Source organism: Anopheles aquasalis, chromosome 2, assembly GCF_943734665.1.
Source record: "Anopheles aquasalis chromosome 2, idAnoAquaMG_Q_19, whole genome shotgun sequence".
Taxonomy (NCBI): Eukaryota; Metazoa; Arthropoda; class Insecta; order Diptera; family Culicidae; genus Anopheles; species Anopheles aquasalis.
In genome coordinates this window covers 30390001-30412500 of record NC_064877.1, presented here as the reverse complement: position 1 = coordinate 30412500, position 22500 = coordinate 30390001, and the positions used below count along the sequence as shown (strand labels likewise).

The 22500-nt window shown below is 50.7% G+C and overlaps 2 protein-coding genes across 2 annotated transcripts in view; both read right to left on the bottom strand.

Moving 5' to 3' along the window:
- Nucleotides 1-6820, bottom strand: part of LOC126580995 (alpha-tocopherol transfer protein-like) — a 9632-nt gene extending 2812 nt beyond the window's left edge. Inside the window, exon 1 of the mRNA XM_050244376.1 lies at nucleotides 6717-6820. Within this exon, the coding sequence (XP_050100333.1) occupies nucleotides 6717-6773 (57 nt within the window). The 5' untranslated portion in view covers nucleotides 6774-6820. The remainder of the gene's footprint in view (nucleotides 1-6716) is intronic.
- A 9773-nt stretch (nucleotides 6821-16593) lies between these two features.
- LOC126574111 (odorant receptor coreceptor) overlaps nucleotides 16594-22500 on the bottom strand; it is a 9088-nt gene continuing 3181 nt past the window's right edge. The window contains exons 5-9 of the mRNA XM_050234101.1: nucleotides 22320-22437; nucleotides 20623-20833; nucleotides 17368-17572; nucleotides 17126-17281; nucleotides 16594-16963 (exon numbers count right to left, since the gene is read on the bottom strand). Of these exons, the coding sequence (XP_050090058.1) occupies nucleotides 16913-16963; nucleotides 17126-17281; nucleotides 17368-17572; nucleotides 20623-20833; nucleotides 22320-22437 (741 nt within the window). The 3' untranslated portion in view covers nucleotides 16594-16912. The remainder of the gene's footprint in view (nucleotides 16964-17125; nucleotides 17282-17367; nucleotides 17573-20622; nucleotides 20834-22319; nucleotides 22438-22500) is intronic.

Here is a 22500-nt window from a genome sequence, read left to right as displayed (position 1 = left end):
TGAGGCGCGGTCTGTTTGGTGGCCAAGATGCTGCACGGATACACTAGCAGGGGCCGGTGGCACCATTACCCCTCCCCAAAAACATCGCACCAAACCGTGAAATCAACTATTGCGGCAACAGTGCACTGGTACTGGTGTTGGTACCGGAGGGTTCACGCGGTGAAGAAGGATTGCGATGATTGCGGACGCCAAGTCACGCCGAACAACAAGGAAAAGAAGCAACACAATTATGCATGTAACACTAGAAAGCTAGTGGTCGCCACCATTACCACCACCATAAAGGTGTTTCTTCTTCGTCATTTGGAGTCATCGTTAGTCCTCTCTCTCTCTCTTGATCCGAGGCGTTGTTGTTGTGGTTGTTGGTACAGTTTAGCACTCGGGACGTTACGGTGATTTGACGGAAGACCGACCAGACCCGGGGTAGTACGCGCTGTGGCGTGAAAGCTCTGCATCCACTAACCGCAAGCCACATGTAGTGTGCTCGTGCGTGTTCAGCTTCTTGCCGCAACCACGCGCCACGATCATCATCATCTCGGGCCTCGTCTGCAAAGTCATCACCGTCGTCGTGGCAAGCGGCACGCAATGATTCGTGGCGTTGGCCCCGCTCTGGCTGCGTTGCTGCTGAAGGTTAACTTTGTTTTCGTTGGTCTGCAGGACCGGGACGGGGTGGGCACTCCGTATGGTCACCAATTAGCCATCAGCCGCAGGTTGGGTACGCACGCTACTCCCCGATAGAGATGTCATTCAAGCGTGCCCACCGTGCTCACCATGGCAACCGCCGCAAGGTTATTCATTTTCTAATTTCGGCCAAGTAAATAGTAAACCGCAACGCACCGGACAAGCGGAGAGAGCGAGGACGCGAGCGGGCGTTCGAGGGGATCAACTTGATGGCAGACTCAGCATCCCAGAATAGGCTCTGTGTCGGCGAGCTTTTCTGTGAGTAGCTGACAATCCCCAAGTGACGTTGACATTGACTTCACAGCAGACGCAGTGGGAAAGGGGCGCGGGAAGAGAGCGACGCAGGGTTAAGAGGTTGTCAAATAAACTGCTAAAAAAGCAGGAAAAAAATAGGAGGAGAGGTAGGCCCCTGAAGCGACCCGATGGTCCATTTTCGGGACATTTTTTTATGCAAAACCATCTGACCGACCGACGGACCGCCGACCGGACCGCGCTGTAGTTGACAAATTTTTCGCCAGCAAAAGGAAAAAAGAAAAAGGGAAACCCAGTCTTCTGCGAAGGGAAAGCCACGGTCTCGGGTTTTGCCTCGAGTGTGACCGGTATCCTTAAATTGGATTATTAAATCAATGTCAACAAGGTCCGGTCGACGCATTTCTTGCTCTCGCGCATTTAAATCGACCCAGAGACGAGTCGAAATCGCCGCCACTGCGTCAGCTGTTGGAAAGACAAATTGTTTGGCCTCCCAGGGGTCGTTTTTAGGCCGTGCCTTCATGATGATAAACCAACTCCGACAGACGGGCGAGGGAGGCCACGATGTCACCGGTGTCTCCATCTTCGGAGCAATCGGAGCCTCAAAGTCGCTCAACGGTGATGACGCAGCCGGAGAAACTAAATTATCATTAATGCCGTAGTATTTCTCATCATTCGGAGCACAAATTACCCACTGAGTTCGCAAAACTTTGCTGGTAAATAAAACGGTGAAGAGTTGCTGCTGCTGTTGGTGGTGACGGCCAACAAATAATAAAAACACACACAAAACTAGCGCCGATGGTGACGCAAAGTTTCGCACGACGCGATGGACAAGCGGACGGAATAATTCAAGAGAGATTTATCCAACCCCGGGCCAACGGTGGTGCACCGTTTGTCGTCTTCGGCCGTGAGGTCCGAGGTCGACACTCGCACACACTGTTGGCCAACTTACTGTTTTTTATTACTGTTTCATAATCCGCCGTGTAATGCGGACCGTTGGCTAATACTGGCCAAACTGTTGACAGCTCACGGCCTTACAGCTCTCTGCCTAATTGGCCGGCCCTCGGTGGACGACGTCGAGATTGTCGCTGGGCTCCCAAATGACCGTTAATGGCGAAAGGCGAATCAAAACCAACTTTAAATGAACAATTAAAGTTCCAATAGAAGTAGCGCCACGCAGTACAATGTATAACACCTCTCCGATCCGTTCAATTATGTTCTTCAACTGCATCGTTGCCCATTACTGGCGCCGATTGAAAGGAAAGCAGCAGAAATACAAAAAACCGGGGAGGTTCGGAAGAAAATAATAGCTTGTGGAGCTTTTTACTTCTCCCCCACGCTGCTCAACTCCTTTGGAATTGGCCCCGGGTTTCTTCCGCGATGGCTAACACAATTTACTTCTTAATTAACACTCGCGGGAAGGAAGCGGCCCTCTCTGCGGACCTCCTTTTTTTAATACTCTTTTTCCTCGCTTTTAGTGTTCTGTGTGGCGGGCACTCAACGCCAAGTGCTGCTATCACTGCACCACTTCAGCGCCCCATTTGAGATTCATTAGATCGCACCGTTTAGCCAGCGGTTTTGGCGGTTTGGTACGGCGTCTGCAGGAACTAGAATCATCTCAAGAACACCCAAGACAGCCGCAAGCTAACCGAGTAAATTAGTGTGAAGCAAGCCGCACGGAGAAGAGTTTCGTGTTCCTTGGAGTCTCTGCGGCATCCTCAATCCCCTTGCCATGGTCTGGCCACACGTAAACTATGATAAAGCGTTTCGGCAATTTGCTGATCCGGCAAAGTTTTTGTTCCCGAGCCAAACCCCACCGAGCCTATTCTCTCGCACGTTCTGCCCCTGGGGGCAGAAGGTGCCCACGTTGGGATACGATTTTGTGGATTGGCCAGGAAGGTATCTAATAAAACGACACTGAACGGACTTTCCAATAGCAGGCCCATAAATATTTAAAACCATCATTTTCCTTCGTTCCGATTGAACGATCTGGAGCAGGGAAAAGGCAGGTTCCGCACAAGGACACTCGATTTGTAACGAACCTTTGGGGGTGGGCCCTCGGCATAAATCTTCTCCATTTTGGGGCCGATGGTCGATGACTGGCCGTTAAGCCGGAATCATCAGAAAGTTTTGACAGTATTCTGCCTACCCCTCGTCTTATCGGTTTCCGTGTGCTGTGGCCACGCATGTGAAGCACACGTGCGTTTCCTTCCACCTTAATGTGTATCTTGAAGGGATCGTTTTTGCTCGAAATTTTCGTTTCTAGCCGCTCAGCAGGAGGTGAGATAGTGTTTGTTCCGTGGTTCTACTACCCCTCGGCCCAACCATCGAGACCTAGGGCTCGATGGAAAACCACTTTCCGTAATAGAATGGCCAAAAGAGTGGAACAGAAAAGCCAAGCTCCTCGGCTCTAGCCAATGGTGGTTCTCTAGAGAGCAGCAACCAGTTTCCAGGGCCGGAGGTGCCTGGTGACGTTTGTTGGGCTTTCGCAATCACCTTACTGGCCGCCCCTTTTTTTCTTTTTGCACCCAGATTACCACACGCAATCCTGGCTTTGAAGCACCAAAGCTCAACATCACTAACGCTGATCATAATGACGATGGAAGTGAAGAAAAGCGAGATGAAAAACGAAGAGGAAAGTAAACCAAAGCCATCGTCGCCGCGGTGGTGGTGGTGGTCTGCATGCCTGGCATGCAAGTACACCAGCATGTATGCTGAGCAGCGAGTTATGCAACACCGGCTGGCCGACCATCTGGCCCTGGGATGAGAGGGGATCTCTCTCTTTCACTCTAACTAGCCCTGGCACATGTTCATGTTGCCATTTAGGCCTCGAAAGCTTCAACTGAGGCAAAAGTGCCCTGCTAGATACCAAGCGAAAGTCAATTTTGAAAAAAGCGAATGTTCCCCCCTTGGAACCGTCGATTTACGCTGCTCAGGATTGATGGAGGGATGTGGCGCTTGGTACGTCATATAGGGCCTGAGGCCCCAGCACCGCGACATATGATATGGCCGCGGTCAGCAGGCTCTTCAGTTGAGTACCACTTCATGACCCCCTTTTTTGCCATGAACGACGCATCCACATCAGTCATTGCTAACGGTCTCTACGGTGAGCGGATAAATATGGGCGGCGTAAGTGGTCGGTGCTCTGTTGCAATGATGTATCTCTCTCTCAAAATCCGTAAAATGCCGGTGTGAGTCATCGCTGTTCCAACGCCAGAAATGCTCATTCCGAATCCATCCATCTTTAGCTTCATTTTCGAAGAATCTGTTTCAAAGAAATTCTTCAATGGTGACAACAGTGGCACAGCTTCGGTCGCCAGGACACAAAACTTTCGCTAACAGCACATTACCGGTACTTAACAGTTGGTTATTCATTGGAAAGGACCGCACTGGAGGTCCTGGACTGCTGGACAACCTGGAGAAGATGGTCTCGGTCCAGCTTCTCGGTGCGGACCTTGATTCAGGTACTTGCTCCGCCGGCAGCGCGCTCAACAAACGGCCTCGCTGTAAACAACTTCTTTTCCGGACCGGAAACCGATCCGTTAGAATTTATGATAGTTTGCTTCGGCCACGGCCACCGCACCGGACCGGCATATCGATCTGCACCGTTACGGTTTCACGGGGTCTAAGCTGAGCTGAGCTGAGGGACCGAAAGAAACTTTTGCCGCCATCTTTACACCTTCGACGCCACGGTGGCAGAAGAACTTTCCTGCCTGGCAGGCTGGTTGGCAACCCACAGGAAAGATTTGCTCCGGTTCGGTTCGGTGGTTTTGACAAGATTTATGACATGACCACGAGCCTGAGTTAGCTCCTGCTCCTGCTCCTGCTCCTGCTGCTGCGTTAGTCATGCGGCAACAACGACGACCACGACCACGACAACGATGGCGGCGGTGACCATAATTCACGGCGTTTCGAATGAATCGATTGCATCCCGAACCCGGGAACGTGATCCATCGTCCCGCTCGAAGGTGTTCCAAGGTCCAAGGTTTACTGGCCAAGCAAGGGGTGCCACGGAGGACCCGGGCCACAAGCCAAGTCCAAGTGGCCACATGAACTCACGCAAAAGCCATTTCGTTTTCTGTTCGATCGTGAAATGCAAATGACGACCGATCGGCAATTAGTGGCACCATATGATTTGCTCGCTCGTTCCGCTGTTGGATCGGCCACCATGTTTGGTGTCCTTGTGGGGGAGTGTCCAGATGCCACGCGGGAAGTGTGCTGGAATTAAAATTATTTTTTTGCTGCCAGCACATCGACTAATTGATTGACCAGAGAACTGGGAATGCCAACACAGCTGACCATCGGTAGCATTACGGTCACTTCGCATCCAATTGCATCTGCCAGCTGCAGATGAGCTTTGGTAATAATTTTGATTTTCAATTACATCCACCCCAAACCAACCCACCAAACGAGGACTTTTGGGGGTGATTTGATGGAAAACACTTCACTGGACGGATAACCTGGCAGCTGGCATGTTGGATCACTGTCCGCCCCGGAGCTTCATCATAAATATCGAAAGAAAAAAAAAAAAGAAGGAGAGGAAAAAAAGTTCCAAAACCGTTTCGAAACCGTTTCCAAAGCTCGCCGGTTAGTATCGGGATCTTTCATCCCCCACCCCCAAAAATCCACCCCCCTCATCTTTTCTCACACCACCCGATCACGGATAGACGCACCACGATTTCCGCGGTTGAGCGCGCGCTTCTTTCCGACTCCAAAACCCCCCCCTCCCTACCAAAAAAATGAGGCCAATGGCCGTCGGTTGGTTGGTCGTGGGGCCACCACCACCTCGTCATCTCCACCCTCGGATTGGAGGGGGGGATTTGGAAAATGCGCACGTTCGCTTCCGAGCGTTTCACCAGCTCGCCAGCTCGTTCGCTCGCTCGATGCCACTACCGCGGACGCTCAATTTTCCCTTCCGTCCATTAAATTTCCATCACTGGTGAAAGGCATCTGGCCGGATGGAAAATGGTCTCGATCGCAGACGGTGTTTGGTGCGAGCGCGCGATCGTCTGCCTTGCTTTGCTTGCCCGCCCGCGGGATGCTTACGTCTTTTGCGAAAGCTTCGCGAATCTTAAATTTTGCAGCCATTTTTGGGGCCGCCACCCCTCCCAATACGATTAACCGTGAGTGGCCGCGTGGGGAACCATCTGGCTTCCGCGGTGCCTTATCAACTGGCGGTAACGACGATGCGATCTAGTTTTGCGTCTATCTCCTCCCACGGAACGGTGGCCAATTTGCAGAATCTCGTGGCTCATCGGCTCAACAATTGATTGGACGCTGCTTCGATAATGGATAATGTAAGTAGGCTATGGAAGCGACTATAATCTCTACCGTCTACCAGCATGCGGCCTACATAGATCACTCTCTCCTTCTCACCCTGGTCTGGCCCCTACACAACGCGCGCGCGCGCGCTCGCGTTCGGAGTACGATTAGTTCCAGCTCCAGCTCTACCTCTAAATGCTAGTGTTACGGTACGGAACCCATTCCCTGGTGGTGTTTGCGGTTGTTATTGCTGCCTGCACGGAGCGGAGGAATTATGATTAGCGTGGAGCGCGGGTAAGGAAAGCAATGATATTGGTTGGCGTTTGCGGGGTGAGTTATGCACGGACATGGACCCCGGCGATGGCGATGTTAGAATGCCAGCAGCAGCTGCTGCTGTGATGCTTTGTGACATCTCCCCGGGGTTGACCGGACCGGGGGTTGGTTAGCATTCGCAGGCGAGAGGCGAGGTTACAACATGGAGGAGAAGAGCGAACCCCGCGTGCCAGCCAGAGGCAGTTCGAACGTACCTTCCACTTCAGATCGGTGGTGGAGAAATTGGTCTCCTTATGCACGGTCGGTGGCATCTTGTGGGCGCGTTTGATCTGGTTTTTTTTTCTTTTTGGTTTTTTAAGATTTTGTGGAGAAAGATTTTTGTTCGGTTCTGGACCCCCCAGCGTGGTCGTGAAAGAGAAGAGAATCGTCGATTAGAGGAAGGAAGTAGAAGAAGAAGAAGAAGGAAATGAAATGAAGATTGGAAAAGTGGGAAATCGATTTGAAACAAGAAATGCTGGAAATTAGTGTCAAGGGAGACAACAGGCGAGATGGTGGAAGAAAGAAAAGTAGAATCATTCTGAAAGGAGATAGAGACACGAATATCCAAACAAAAGGGGGCCTTGTCTTTGTTCTAACATCTTTTGGGAATCGAAAATCCCAAATATTCTCCAGCTACACTTTAACTACTTCAATCAAGCGACAAGACGAACAGCGAACTGCAGCTTACGTCAAGAGTGCGATCGCGAAAAGAGCCATCCAGTTGCATAAATCCTCCTGTAGCCATCAATCTAATGGCGACCGAATGGCCAGAGATTTTTCCATCCTTCAGCAACATTCAGCGCGCGACCGGAGAAGAGCGAAGACCGGAAAGCTCGCGGGATGCTGCGCGAAACACCAAACCGTAGAGGCTTTCCGTGAAAGGGCCGCGTCTACTTTCACAAACATCGGTTTTTTTAGCTCACGCTGCAGTAAACCAGTGTGCCAGGCCCACCACCAGGTTTGCGATCTTGATCACGATCCGATCGTAGGGCACGGAGCACGGAGACCCTTATGTTGCTCAACATCACTGCGCCTAGTTCCTAATGCCGGTAGCAACACTGGTTACGGTTGCATAATGTTTCCATAGTTCTTGGACGAGACTTGGCAGTGCAGCAACTGCAGCAGCAGCAGCCGCGATCTCCAAGAAGTGCGATCGTGTCGCAATGCTAACCGGTTGCATGCCAACCGATGAGTGGTACACTCCGTGGCGGGTGGGGGGGACATCATCTTATGGACATTTCAAGTGGGCGAATAGGAAGAGAAGGGGACAGGGCACCGATCGATTGTGCAACGCGCAAAACTCCCTGTCTCTGTACACTTGCACTTGCAATGGGGATTTGGTCTGGGCACACTGGGGTAAACGGAATCACTCGTGATCTCGTGGCGATGCTGCGCTCTAGTATACCTTGGGTGTTTGGGATTCGCGACGACGACGACGAAGACGAAGACGACGAGATCACTCTTTGGTGGCGATGGCGGCTGCAACTGCAACGGCTTTGCTGGAAGGTGTTTGGGGATGGTAATCCGGCACTGGATCGTTCACTGGGCGGTGTGTGGGACGGTTTGCGAGTTTCGAGTGAGCTACTGTGCTCTCTGCTGCTGTGCACTGTTGGACCACTGGAACCGAACTGAACGATGCTGTCCGGTGTACCGGGAGGTAATATTTAAAGAACTGCCGCACACCATCAAACCGCACCACACTCCTATACGCGCTACGGTGCACCAATACCAACGCGTACCCCGGACACCGGAGAGGGGATGAAAGCACTACTTCTGCAGCGGCGTGCGGCATGATCGCGCCACACGCGCCAGCCAGTGGGGTTGAGGCGAATTTCTCCAGCTCCAACAGAAGAGAGAAGGTGGCGAGTTGGGAAAAGGGGGTGTGCGGCGCGAAAAATTCATCAAAGACGCAACGAAGCAAACTCGCATACCGCGCGGAAAGCTTCGCCAAGGTGTGTTGTGAGTCATCATAGTGGTGCCGCTGGCGATGATGATCATGACGATGATCACGATGATGGTTGTAGTTGCCACGCAGACCCGCGGCGGTGCGCTAGTAGAAGGAAGTAACTCCCGATTGTGCATAATGCTCGCTGCATTCGTAGCCGTTTGCTCGAGCACGCACGCTATTCTTCTTGTGGTCAGTTCCAGGCACGGTAAAGGTTGGCATACCGTAGAGCCGGTACATGAACTATGCCTGCCTGCGTGCGCACACACATCGGCATACATTGGCGGCATAAGTTAGCACAACGGTTGGGACTCCCTCCGCGGGACAGGTGGCGCCACCGACACGCAAAGCCCCGTGGCATAGACCCATGTCCTGGCCTATTGGTGTTGCTGTTTGTCGCGTGCCTACCGCGAGCATGCCCCGATTCGTAGCTGCAGGAGGCGACTGCCCAAAAGGATGATGTTTCCAAACCCTGCCCCAGCCCGCTAGCAACAAGCTACATACATCGGAATGGCGTGTTGGCAGCCACGCCACGCAGTTGGCCGCCGCTTCTGCGGCTGGCCTGGGATTGCGGCACAACGCTGCGATGTGGGGCCGTGACCGCGGGTTGTGGCCTCCGGTTAGGGGCCATTTTCCTTTTCAGCTACCGAAAGCTCGCGCAAATGCCGGTTGTGTTTCGATTGTAATGTCCTGCGCCAGGCTGCATATCGATCGTTGGCTAATGAGAGGGGAATGGGAAGGAGGAGGAGGAGGAGGCCTAAGCAGAGGGCCAACGGTTGGACGCAATGGTGGCCTTGGGCGGAGTGGCCCGTGCGATTGAGCGATCGCTAGTCGATCTTTCGTTCGCTCGATGCTTTGTTGAGGTTCGGTTTGGTCGGGTGTTTGTTTAATGTTTCGATTTCGAAAGCGAACCCTTCATTAGGGAGCCACGGTGATGGCGGGGGGGAATTGGATCTTCGAATCAATCTTTTCTTTGCCCGATGATTTGTATGCTTTTGACCTTTGCTTGGTGGTTTATGCTTTTTGCTCTGTTTGCCTGTGATGATGTGTATTAATATGTTACTCACAACTAAAGCGATTAGAGTGGTTTCTGGAACATAAATACTTGTAAACATAATCGCATCGACACAGCTTGGCTCTTTATTGTTTTGTATCTTGTTCCTGAACGAACTCAAAAGCATAAGGAAAAGTCTCTAGTAACCAACGAAATTGGTAACCAACGAGAATATTCTGCTTCTTTATTTATTGCTGGGTCCCTCTCACAGTTGTAACTGTGCAAAAAAAAGGATAAATAAAAGTTGTTGCAGTTATCACCATCCAGCACCAGCTATCGTGCTACTACAACAGCGACAGCCACATCCGCGTCCACCGATGATAGAGTTCTGCTCACGGTTCGCTCACCAGCGCGACAAACTTTGTCCATTTGCCGACAGTTGACGCGAGTTGGCGAGACTCGCGTCCGTTGCCACAACCGGTGCCGTATCGCCGTGTGCGGAACGGAACGAAAGGACAACGGAAAACTCCCCGGACCCGTTGGAGAGGTGGAACCCAGAAGTTGCAAAGTGCAAGCAGACGGCACGGCACGGAACCGGGCGCGAGTGATAATAATTTGATAGAAATTTAATTGTCTTCGTCACGAGCTTTCCATTCGAAATGGGTTGCACACGAGTTGGAGTGATTTTCCATCCCTCTATCTCTCTCTCCCCGTCTCTCTCTCTGTCGCCATCATCGCCACGAGTTTTTCGAGCTGGAGCGCACATTAATTAATGCAACTGATAGTGCCCGAGTGCCGAGTTTTTCGTGGCCCACCATCCATCCATCCAGCCATGCGTGCGTGCCTGCGTTCGTGTGTTGTGTATGTGCTTTACTCCGTTTTTTGATATCCATTTTCGCTTTCCTTCCGCTGGCTGGCTGGTTGGCTGGTTGGCTAACCTCCGCATCATCGATGCACCTCATCTGTGTCTGTGTGCATTGGCGGCGATGGCGATGGCGATGGCGAGGGTGTTGGAGGCATGATTACGGCGATCATGCGGTGCTGCTGCTGCTGGTGATGATTATGATGATGAGGATGATGGTGGTGGATGAAGATGATTCTCTGTGTATGTTTATGTATGTGGAACGCTCGCGAAAAGCTGCTGCTGGCACTGCTGCTGTGTACGAGTGCGCGTGCGAGACATGCACGCGCCGCCGAGTTTTATCAATCCAATCCTCGTTGCAAAAGTTGCTACACACTCCGGGCTGGGCATTACCGGGGGCCAACACGGTCAGCCGGTGCCTGGTGGGCCCTTGAGTCCACGGATAGCAAACTGCTGCTGCTGCTGCTGCTCGCATTTTCGGTGAATTTCGTTAGCCGGACTGTGATTACATTAAGGCAACTCTTTACTCGCTGTTTGCGATTTTCATTCCAGTTTTCATTTTATTATTTCATTTGTTGTTGTTGTTCAAATACAGTCATACAGGACCGCGCACTCGCGGTGCTGATGAATCATTCAGAGGGAAGCAGAAGGAGAAACCTGGGCCTCTTTTTAACGCCTTTGGGCAACTGTTTCATAAAACCGAGCTGCTCGAGTATGCCCATAATGTGCGAGTGCTTCATAAATTCATAAATAACGTGAAAAGCGTTTTATGGCACTTTTAGTTTTGTTACATGACATTGGCGACCGCATTGGCAGGAGAGAGAGAGAGAGAGAGATTCATGGCAAGCGCTGTCGCTGCTCATTGAATGCCGCATAAACGAACTCGATCTGGAGATCATCCTCCGAAACGGACGCTACTACGATGGAATATATAAGAATAATGTCGGCGAAACAGTTGAATCGTAGCAATGAGCGGTTAATGTTGTGATTTTTTTGGATCCACAATCGAACAATGGAGCACAACGTGTGCTTCTCTACGAACTTTATCGCGCGGAACATCAAAATGTAGCGAGAGTAATGCACGGGTAATAATACTCAAAAGTGGAGAAGTGCCCGAACACGTCACACAAACGCCATAGGAAGTACTTAATCAAATGTATTCTCTATTACGCCACGCGATCGGAGGGGGTGAACGATGTAACACCCACTCGCGATAGTGATCAGATCAATCAGTGCGCAGCATCATGCATCCTCATCTTACCGAACGCCAGAATCGATCGATCGAGCAATGGAAATTGTTGCCAGCCGCTGGATTGAAGGAAGCGGAAACGTAACGCAGCAAAATGGTGGACTCGCCGGTCAGTTCGCGTAACCGAATGGTGGCACGGAACTCGATGGAAGGCAAACCGTCGGCCAGCGGAGCCGGAGCGATTCCGATGGAGAAAGTGGACGACCCCAGTGACCGGTCCGGTCGAGCGGCTGAACTTTGATGCTAGGAAAATTGGAAAATTCACAACCGAGACCCGCTGTTGAAATGTGACCAGGGACTGTAAAGGGAGTCCCAAAAACAACGCAAAATAATCCCTTATCATGCTTCGTTTCTTAGGGAAATTGGAACTAACGGACGAAGCTCAATCGAATGCCGTGGCGGGAAAATATTTTGCTAGCAAATCAAAAACAGCAAATCCTCAGCACAATCCGGCTCGGCGACCGGAACTCAATTTCGGATATCATTTTGCGAAACCGCGAATGAGGCAACCACCACCGCACGCCACCCCAGTACGCCCATGTAATGCACATCATTTCCGTGCATTTCGGCATTTTGATTTTCAATTTTATCCCAAACCGCCCGACCGACCTACCACCCACCTAACGACGCACGCACGCCCGCCCGCCTGTTACCATCCCCTCTGGCTTCCTCTCCCCCTCGGAATGCGTGATTACTTGCCGTTCGAACGGTAATGGGCAGCTTGAAAGCTTTATGCTCGCTCCACTATCAATTAACATTCCAGATATCATTTTCAATCCAACGCAGTGCGGCTGCCAGTGACCACCACCGCCGCTGCCGCTTGGCCATTTGGCGAATCGTTTCGGTTTTATTTTATTGCATTTTTGCGCGCTCTCTGCCCTGGTTGGGCGATGTTCATGCCCATGTCCGATTTTCGACCGAACTGGCTTTAATTCATTTTCCCAACTTTTCACTGGTTTCCTCTTTGGCCGGTTCGTGCGCGTGTTCGAGGATCCTGAACCATTTAGCGATGGGAGGGCCTGGGGGCGTGGGGATTTGTCATGGATGCTTGACTTTTGGTTTCCCGACCCGAACTGTAAAGCAACGGTGGAACACAACGGTGAGGTGTTACCCTGGCAGGCGATAATGACCTGGGATCCCCGGGATGCAACCCTCGCCGGGAGGAACCGATCACACTACCCCCCGGGGGGGTGGGATCTTTTCAACACACCCAACGGGGGGAGTGATGATTGATGCCATGGTAGTGCGCACATAATCACGCAATCGCGTTAATTATTTAGCACCAGCCAACGACCAACGAGCGTTTCGATGACGAGCGTTTGGTCGAATGATTGACAGGCCAGTGTAATGTGCTTCTTCGCTTTTCCCAGTTCGCTCCACGATCAAAACTTCCTCATTTCAGCCACGGAATCGGATGATACTCCTAATTGGACCAAACTGGGCCACCGATTAGTGCGTCGTGGGGAATTCGCGAACTTGGATGACGCGATTTGCTGAGCGGAAACATCGTGCACATCGATCAACTAACGAACAGGCAACAGACGAACGAGCGACCAGCTCGCTACTCAGCGAACTGTTTTTCCGAGGAAATGACCAAGTTTGCTCGCTGCTGTGGAGGAGGAGGAGGGACATTGCTCCACGGAAATCATCGACGCGCACCGCTGATTCTAGGGGGCGTTCTAGGGAAAGCAATCGATGAAGGCCGATGGTCGATTCTGGAAGCTTCCTGCCAGCAAGGCCTTCAACAGTAACATTCGAGCTTTTCCAAAGGATGTGCGTTCCATCCTGCGTAACCGATGGTGCTGGCCAGAGCAAGCAAGGCCACCAGAAGTTTACTTAACGAACTTACGGACGCACCAAAAAGACTAAACATAGTACCGCATGGTTTGTTGATGTCGAGGAAAGGATTTGCAAACTTATCATTTCCTCGCTGCATTTCGTGCTCGTGCTGCCAGCACCTCCGCTTAGGCTTATGCGTTGCATCGTGCATGTTGCATTGCGTGGAGTGTGTTCGGATCGATCGATGGTATTTCGACGTTCCTTTGTGTGATGGTCAGGTTGCGAGCGGTTGGGTCGCGGTGAGGTAATGGGCGGTGTTGATAACCCAACGCATAAGTTGCAATCATGGCGTACGAGGGTGTGTAATGGATGAGGAGGTTGAAATCATTCGAAATCGGAGCCAGTGGCCACCGAGCTAGCGAGTAGCAGTGAACGTGCTTTTCATGAACTCCCGTGCCAATGACTCCATCGCCTGTTCGTATGTGACACTTTTAGCATAGAGTTCCCCTGGTTTGCTTATCACACAAATACATATACACGCGTACTTCGGTATCGTGAAAGAAACAACGTGCTTCCTGGCGAGCGATTCCAACGCGCTCACGGCGGACGAACCGCTTACTAACGAGATAATTATACGCGATACTGGAACATTGGTTACGGTCTGGTTCGTCCTGGGTCCGTAACAGCGTGTGGTTGCCCTGGTCGGCACACAAACCCACACCAGCCACCGCCATCAAGAGGTGAACATCCCAAGGTTGGCAGCAGCTTCTGCATCTGCAGCTAGAAGCTTCGAGGAGTCTCCTCAGCAGCAGAAAGCAACGGTAACCGACCTTCGGTTCGGCGTGAAACCGTTTGAATACGGAGCGCTGGAGCTCCGGAGCACCGGAGCTTCGGAACGAAGAACAAACCACCTCGCAACCCACTTCCGGTGACTCACCCATCGCCTGGTGCCTGATACCAACATATGTTTATGATTTGTTCATTATTCGGCACGAGCGTCTGGCCGCTACCGGTAAAACTCTCGGGGCTCACAGTACCGGCAGCAGCTGCAGCATGATGGCCAGCATGGGGTGATGTAATATGTAGTAGCTAGCCAAAACCACCCGCCCGGACTACCGATTTACGTCACGAGAGCGATGCTCTCCGGTCCGTGGGTACGTTATGATAAGTAAATCGATTTCGGATTCGGAACGCTCCACGGTTCGGCAGATCGCATTTCAATGCGAGCAAGGTTGTTCGGCGTAGCGAGGAGAGAACAGGGTGGTTAAATGATTGAGGAACAGTTTTTTGGCCAACTTTTTCTGCCATTTTTGCACTTTCTGCGACAGGACGTGAGATCGTTCTGGTCTAGAGAAGAGCGTTTTTTCATCGGGATAGGAATCAATAAAAGGAAAGTTTCCATTCAATTGGAATGAAATTAGCAATTATTGGGTTCGATAATGGAATGCAGTTTAATTTATTTAAGAAAATCGAAGTAAAGTACTGTTTATTTCAGGGAAATACATTTTATGTTATCACAAAGATCACATTTACTTCTTGTTTTAGCCGTGTTTGTCTCTTTCCATCTACAAGTTAGAAATGTTTTTATTTCATTTTTGCCATTTTATCATTTTTATGATTTTACGTGAGATATATTGATGCATTCGTAACACTCACATCTGTCTAATAATGTGTTAAAAGTAGTATTGCAAAAGATGGCTGTTCAGTATAGTTTGAAGGGAATAGTTACGAGTTTACAGGGTGCGCCATCAGGCGGAACCTTATTTTAAAGTTTAATAACTCTGTTTATTTTTACCAGATTTGGACAAATAGGCCAGTTTCTGAAACTTCAGTCTATGCCATTTTAGTTATGGATCAATTCACGCCAAAAAAAGCGGACTGAAATTGTGACACTTTACATTGAAAATAATCGGGCAATAGTGGAAACTGTGATCGTGCAATGGGTGATGAATAAATGGTGGTTTCCTCCTTTGCCGCATATGACGGCGCTTGACTTTTTTCTGTGGGCCTATTTGAAAAGTAAAGTTTATGCCAATAAACCGAAGGCTATGAAACAATTTTAAACAAACATTAGAGTTAAAAATACAAACTGGCTTTGAATTTCAACTCGAGTTGAATGCTACTCCATCTCGTCTCGAAGCACAAAACGACGATTTCTAATTAATAGGCGCCTCAAAAATAATTTGTCGAACCAACTGGTGTGAATGGAAGAAAATTGAGTTGCACTGCGTTTGGGTTAGGTTTTGTTTGACAAGCAAAATGGTTGCGATGAAATCATCCGTGCGATCATAACATAGCCCTCGAGCTATGCACGCGCTCTACCAAGTGCTGACAGATTCGCCTCGCCACTTTACATCCATTTCGTTAATAACCCAACGACCAAAAAGCCATTAAAAGTGTGCGGAAACAATTGGTGCAGCCAGCCAGGCTAGGCGGCTTCTTCGAGCTTCAGTGTCATAAAAACACGACGAAAGTGCAGGCAACGGCGTTAGCCCGGCCCCGATGACGATGACGGTGCGATAGAGATTGCATTTTGCACAATGAAAGCAGCAGCCGCCTCACCGCTGCTGCTGCTGATCGCCCATTCCGAGATGAAGCTCTGATGCTTCATCAGAGGGGGGGGGGGGGGGAGGGGGTAGTGGTGCGAAAGTTATTTCCCAAAAGTTTTCCCTCACACCTTGTCTCACATGGACCGGCAGCCGACCGGCAGTTGACCTGTTCTTTGGCCAAGGAAGTGGCCGCGCGCAGACGGTGCTGCTTTCGCGAGTTGCTCGTACAACGGGGTTTTTCGCGAAAATTTGCTAATTTATGCATTCGATTTTTTGCCTCTCGCCCCTCGTTTCCATCGTACCACTTGACCGAAATTGACCACGCTTGTGTCTGTGTGGGATGGAGGAAGGATGTAGACAATTTGCAATTTGAATTCTTTCGCGTTTTTTGCTCTCTGGCGGTTTCAGTGTTTGCCAAACGCCAGGCCACGCCTGGCCAGCCAGCCAGCCAGGCTGATGAATAATTTTGGATTTTCTATCATTTATGCAATCATCCACTCGGATGGGGGCAATGCAACGCCAGACCAGACCGCGTTCGTGGATGGTTTTAATTGAGTTTGGACTCCGGAAGAGACGATAAGAAACGATAGCGCGGATGACGTAGCGAGCGAGGCGAAGAAATATGCAAAATCGGGTGCATATCGCCGGATCTCAACACGAGAGACGATTTCTAATGAAATAAATGCCGCCTTTACTGCTCCAAACGTGGTGCTGCACTAAGCGAAACAGTTGTTTGTCTTTATTTCTCACTACTACTGGGGTTTGTCACACGTGGCATTTGATTTTCAAGGTACAATCTTAGGGTTTTGCTGCGAGATGCTGACATTTGCTGAAGAATCCCACACTCTAATCGCTCTTGTCGCCATGTTTCCTGGCCCAATGGTCTCGGTTTCCAAAGCTTAAAGCTTCGTATGAGGTCCACCTTCCTTCTCTTCAATTATTTGCGTGTGTTGAGGTGTTGAGATTCGGTGTATTGGTGGTGAGGTGAATTGTTGCATTGTTAGGAATTTGCAATTTCCAGACATCAGACTGATTACTTCAGCTGTACCAGCACCATGAAGTAGGTAACAACGGCTCCAAGAACCTAGACGCCAGAGCGAAAGACGACGAGAAAGACGAAATACGAGACAAACGTTAGCCAGAAACCCCTCCCATGATAACGACGCCCAAGAGGCACACCCATAACCCGGGATTCGATTTGCAGTAAAAGCGAGAAAGCACTCAGGCCAGGCATCGTCCTACTTACCGAGGCAAACAGATCCAGCGAGACGGTGAAAAATTTGGCTCCGGAAATGGTCATCGCCTTCTGGCACTGCTGGCACACGATCTGGACGAAGGTTTTCGCTTCCTCGGAACCGTCGTACCAGTGGCACGAGTAGGCCGCCTCCATTACGGACGAACTCTGGGGGAACCGTGAGGTGAGAGTGGAAAAAGGGAAGAGACGGATTAGCATTTCATAAAGCTAGTGCCCAGCGCGCTCCATCGTACCTCTTCGATGAGCCGATTGCCAAAGATGCAAAAGAGAAATACTTGAGCGAGGGCGTAACACAAATAACCGATCACGGTCAACCCGTACACGTTGACGCCGTCAATTTTGGTCGCCTGGTAGGCGAGCAGCGTCAGCTTGATGGTAGACGTCAGCATGTGCAGCAGTAGCGCCGGTCCGTACGTATCACCGATGGCCGTAACGAGTCTGTGGAACGGAAGACGAGTGAAAAGTGACAGCAGAGTAAGTAGAAGCACCAGTTCTTGGATAGGCAAATGGCCACAATCGAGCCTTTGCGCTCTCGATTGGAATCAGCATCGGTGACACTTTCCGGCTTCTCGGTAAACTTGGTAATCATCGTTCAATTCAGCGACGCCTTTTCTTGCCAACGAGTTTCTCTACGATTCCGAAACGATGATGAAAAAGCTATGAAACCGCCTCCCGGAAGAACGGAAGTATGGTTTCTGGTATTCCTCAATGGACTCCGGCAACTGTCGAACGAGCTACTACTAATAGGTATTACGTCGCTTAAACTTTGCCAGCAGTCATACCCTGCCTGGCAAGTTCCAAAATGTTATTGATCTTGGAGGTGTGAGCTCTGTGCTGGTGCGGATGCTAAATGAGGCGGAGAACTCAATGAGCCAGACGAATACGGGCGAACGACGATGGCACATATCAAACCTTAAGACGATTATTGGGCCGCACGCTCAAGAGAGTACCGCCAAAACCATCAACAAACTCAAATAATCTGGTCGTTTAGCAACCACCACCGGCTGTTGGTGTCGAGTCGTTCGCATCTTAAAGAGTTCTTCATCCGTATGTGCCATACCATCAGTGAGGGGGGACTATGTGGACATCTAACGACCTTTCTAATCCCTAGCGATACCCGAGGACCTCGCTTCCCTTCGCCATTCGCTGTGCTCCGAGGACGAACAGTGGATGAAAAGTTGGTTAATTCAAAACTCTGTGCGCTCTGGAGCAATGAGAACGAGGGAACAGAAAAAACCGACACTGAATAGAATGAAATGAGAGCTCAAAGCTCAACCAACGAGCTACCCGAACAGCAGCGGAACAGAACGACACATCGGTTGGATGGCTGGAGGGTTTTTCTTGTTTCCGTTAAACGGCCCCCGTGGCGCGCACCGACGCTCGGTATACATTCCGCGACATCTGACAACACAAAACACAGTGGAGGAACGCGCACACGTGGAACTGTGGGAAACACAAGCACACATGGAATAATGCTCTCTGGGAAATCCTTTCCTTCCCGTGGAAACTCGCAACAGCAACATTCCAATTCCAAATGCCCGAAAGTAGATAGACACTCTGTCACCACCGTTGGCGGCCTTGGCCCCGATGTGTGAGTCTGTGCCATCTGTTGATGGTCTGCACGTTAGCGACTGCGGAACCACTCCCTGCCCAAGGGGACATCGCCGGTTCGCAGATGTACTGCAAAGTACGTCGATGACAGCCAGCAGCAGCAGTGCCGTGCGGCGTGTCGTAACAGTCGCGTACTCGCAATCGGGCTTTGGTTTCATTTTTGTCCGATGGTTTTAAATCCGGCAAAATGCTTCATTCGTGTATTCGAGCGTTGAGGACCCGGCACGACATCAAGGTGTGTACCGTTCCGGATTGTCACGGTTCAATAACGGGAGTTTTCCGTGTCGCTCACATCGTGTGCGACCATCAGGAGGGAGTGGAACCATGGAAATTGGAAACATAAACTCTACCTCCACGGTCGAGCCTGACAGAAACGATCCGCAAACCACGACGGCACGCCACGACGCCGACGATGTGTGCTGTCAGGATGAGCAAGCAATGTGGTGGCGGTTTCAACGAATTGTATATCGATTAAGCCCGGTCCTGATACCCTATGCGGCCACAATCGATGGGAATGGTGGTGGACGAAAGCCAAATATTGCCAAATCAAGTCAACGTGTCTAACGAAATTTACTGCTGTATTAGGCGAAACAGATGCTGCCGCTGCCGATGACTCCACTCTTGTTGGTGTCGAATCAGCGATGCCTGTAATCCCGCGAGCAACGATAACAAGACCGGGCCGGAGTTAGCCGGAGCTCGGCAAGTCCAGCGGATGATTCAATTTTCCTTCGTTCGTTCGTGTGGCAGCTAAACGTTTTCCGATCTTCTCGCATTCATTCGCTCTGGTCGGATCGAACGGTTGGTCTGTCGGTCGGTCGGTCTCTTGGACGATTTATGGGACAGAGGAAAGCGCCCAAAGGCAAGTAAATCGGCTGCTCGATTCCCATCTGTTGGGTGCGACCGGTTTCCCCGCGCGCGCAAAGCTTCCGGCATGATACAATCCGTCGAGATGCTGGTCCGTAGCTGGGAGATGGGTGTTAGGCGTTAGGATTTGAGAATATTTGCCAAACGATTTACGTCCACCAGGCAGGAGCCCAGTGCTTACCGTTGACGTGCTGTATGATGTAAAATTGGTCCGGACTCGCCGGCTGGAGTCATTGATCAGGATTTGGGAGGATTTTCCGAAAACAAAATGGCCACGTCAGGGCAGGGATAAAGGTTGAATGATTTATGAAAAATATTTTCAATAACGACAACGACGACGACGAAAGATGTCTGCGTTGCTCAAAAGCTCACAGGCACAAAGACACCAATGGCTTGAAACGATGAGGTGGAACCGGGTACCGAGATACTTTTCTTATCTTGAAGGTTCATGCCGAACGAGAGACGATCGAATTCGAACCGGTGACAACCGGTAAAGTGGTCCCCTTGATGGGAAGGAGTAACGGAGTACGGAGTGCAAATAGGTGCTATCGATGACGAAGCAGCGGCAGAGCGAACACCCAACCTGTTGACGTTCTTTTAGCACCGAGCACCAAGGAGCCACGGAGCGGACGTATATACAACCAATTTAGTGTCGTTACTTGAGCCAAGTACTCATTTCATCATGATTACAGCTGAGCATTCGCCATTAGAATGTCGAGCAAAAACGCACGGTGCGCAAATACAGGCGAGCAGAAGAGATAAGCGAAGAGAAAAGAAGAGTAGAATCCGGATCCTTAAGGTTCGTACTCTTGCTGGCACACCCCGTACAACGTTCCCAACGTCTCGAGGGCGCTCGAGCGCTTCCTTTAGCTCGCTTCGCTCGGGACCTTACTCCACCACCATTTCGATTGTCGTGCTTTCTCGAAGCGCAAGCGACACTTGAACGCCACGGTGAACATTGGACGAGGGAGAACCGCTGGTCCGGAATCTGTTTTCCGGGCAAAATGACCTACCGTACGACGTGCTTGTGCCGCTCGACCCAGTACTTGATGGCACTCCGTACCATCATCTCCTGGTTCCGGCTGAGCCCGTTCGGGTTGCCATTGCGGCCGTTGTCGTCGAACGTTTGCAGGGTCGTCGGTGCCCGGAACTGGGCACCCCAGTCCGCCTTCGAGCTGTAAATGCCGCTCAGATCAAAGTCCTTCACCGGTTCGGGTTCCTTCTCTGCGGGGATTTAAATGAAAAGGGGAAAAGAAAGAAAAGAGAAATAAGAGATGAGATGAAAACCTTGATAAAAGATTGGAATGGGCGGATGTCACCGGAGACACAAAAACAAACAAAACAGAACCAACATCCCACCCAAAACATCACCCGCAGGTGACATGAAAACGGGCATCGATCTCAAAAAAAAAATCAAGAACATTGAATAGGATGAAAGGAGATCCTTTCTTCCTTTTTCCTTACTTCTAGTAATCTTGCTTTTCTGTCAATTTTCCATGTTTTCATTTGGAAAAGTGATATATTTTTGGACGACATCATCATTTGGAGCGAATTATCTCCTGGCCATCAATAGCGGTGGGGATCAAACAACAGACGCACCTTTTCCTTTCGGGTTGAACACCCAACCTGGCGTTGCTGCTCTCCGGTATCGATCACGATCTGCCTCACTCACGTGCCAATCAAGCGCTTTATCAACTCATCTTCTACCTCGGTTGAAAGGGCACCAAGAACCGAAAAGTCACTCCCGTGCACCGTTGGACCCCAATCAACACAAATAACCGATAATAAACTAGCTCACCGGAGGATGAATCGAAATTCCGGTCCAAAAAGTGTCCAACGCATCCAGGCACCCAGGCATCAAAGAGATGAAATGCGACAGAAAAAGGGACAAAAAGTGAGCTTCTGCCATCGCAGCGAAGGCAAACATCACCATCAGTGGGAGGCCATGCTGGGAGAGGGTGGTTTTTAATATGCATTTCGCGTAGCACTGCGTGGCCACCGCACTCTGCGGCCTGCGGCGCGATTGTGACCACGGTGCGACCGGTGGTTGTTACAGCGCCATCCCTGACGTTGTGGTTGATGATAACAGCATTTCAGGTCTACCGTTTGCTGCCGTTTCTGTGTCCATTCCCGAGTTTGCGTTACATTGCGCGAGCATAAACCATTGGCACAGCACTGTTCCTTAACCAACGGTGCGGCTTGTGGCCACATCCCGCGTGTTGGTGTGTTTGGTGCGTGGTGCAGCTGACGGATGGTCGAGAATCTATTTTTAAACTTCAATTTATAGGTTGTTTTCTCGGGTGGTTGTTTTTTTTCTATTATCCTCTTCACCTATTTCAGCTTTTCCGAGAACCGCTCCACCAAACCACGAGCACCAGCGTTGGCCACAGCGGTCACACTTGTCACGCTCGTCCATTTTCCTCGTCCTCGGCGAGTGTCGGTTACATTGAGCATTTGGCGCTGTCTGGTCCTCGTCCTGGACCGTGGTGGTGGTGATGGACAAACCGGGGTTAGTGGCTCCTTCCAACGACTAGACAGACAAAGTCATTCCATCATCATCATCGTACTGGTCGTCGTCGCCGTCTTCCGGGCATGGCTTCCGGTCTGGCTGGCTGGTCTCGCTCAATCTCATGAATTCTTCTCGTAAAAGCCACATCACGCACACGCACGCAGAGACACACATCGAAAACATACAAACACGAGTACGTACCTTCGTTTAGGATCAGCTCAGATTTGGAGCCAGCTGAAATTGCTCGGAAAAGCGCCGCCGAGTTGGGCCGGTAGGTGTCCAGCGAGGCAGAAAGCTCCATTAGGGGCCGCATGATGCCCTGGTTTAAGTACCGCGAGAGACCGCGCAGACAGAGAGAGAGAGAGAGAGAGAGTGATGAGGT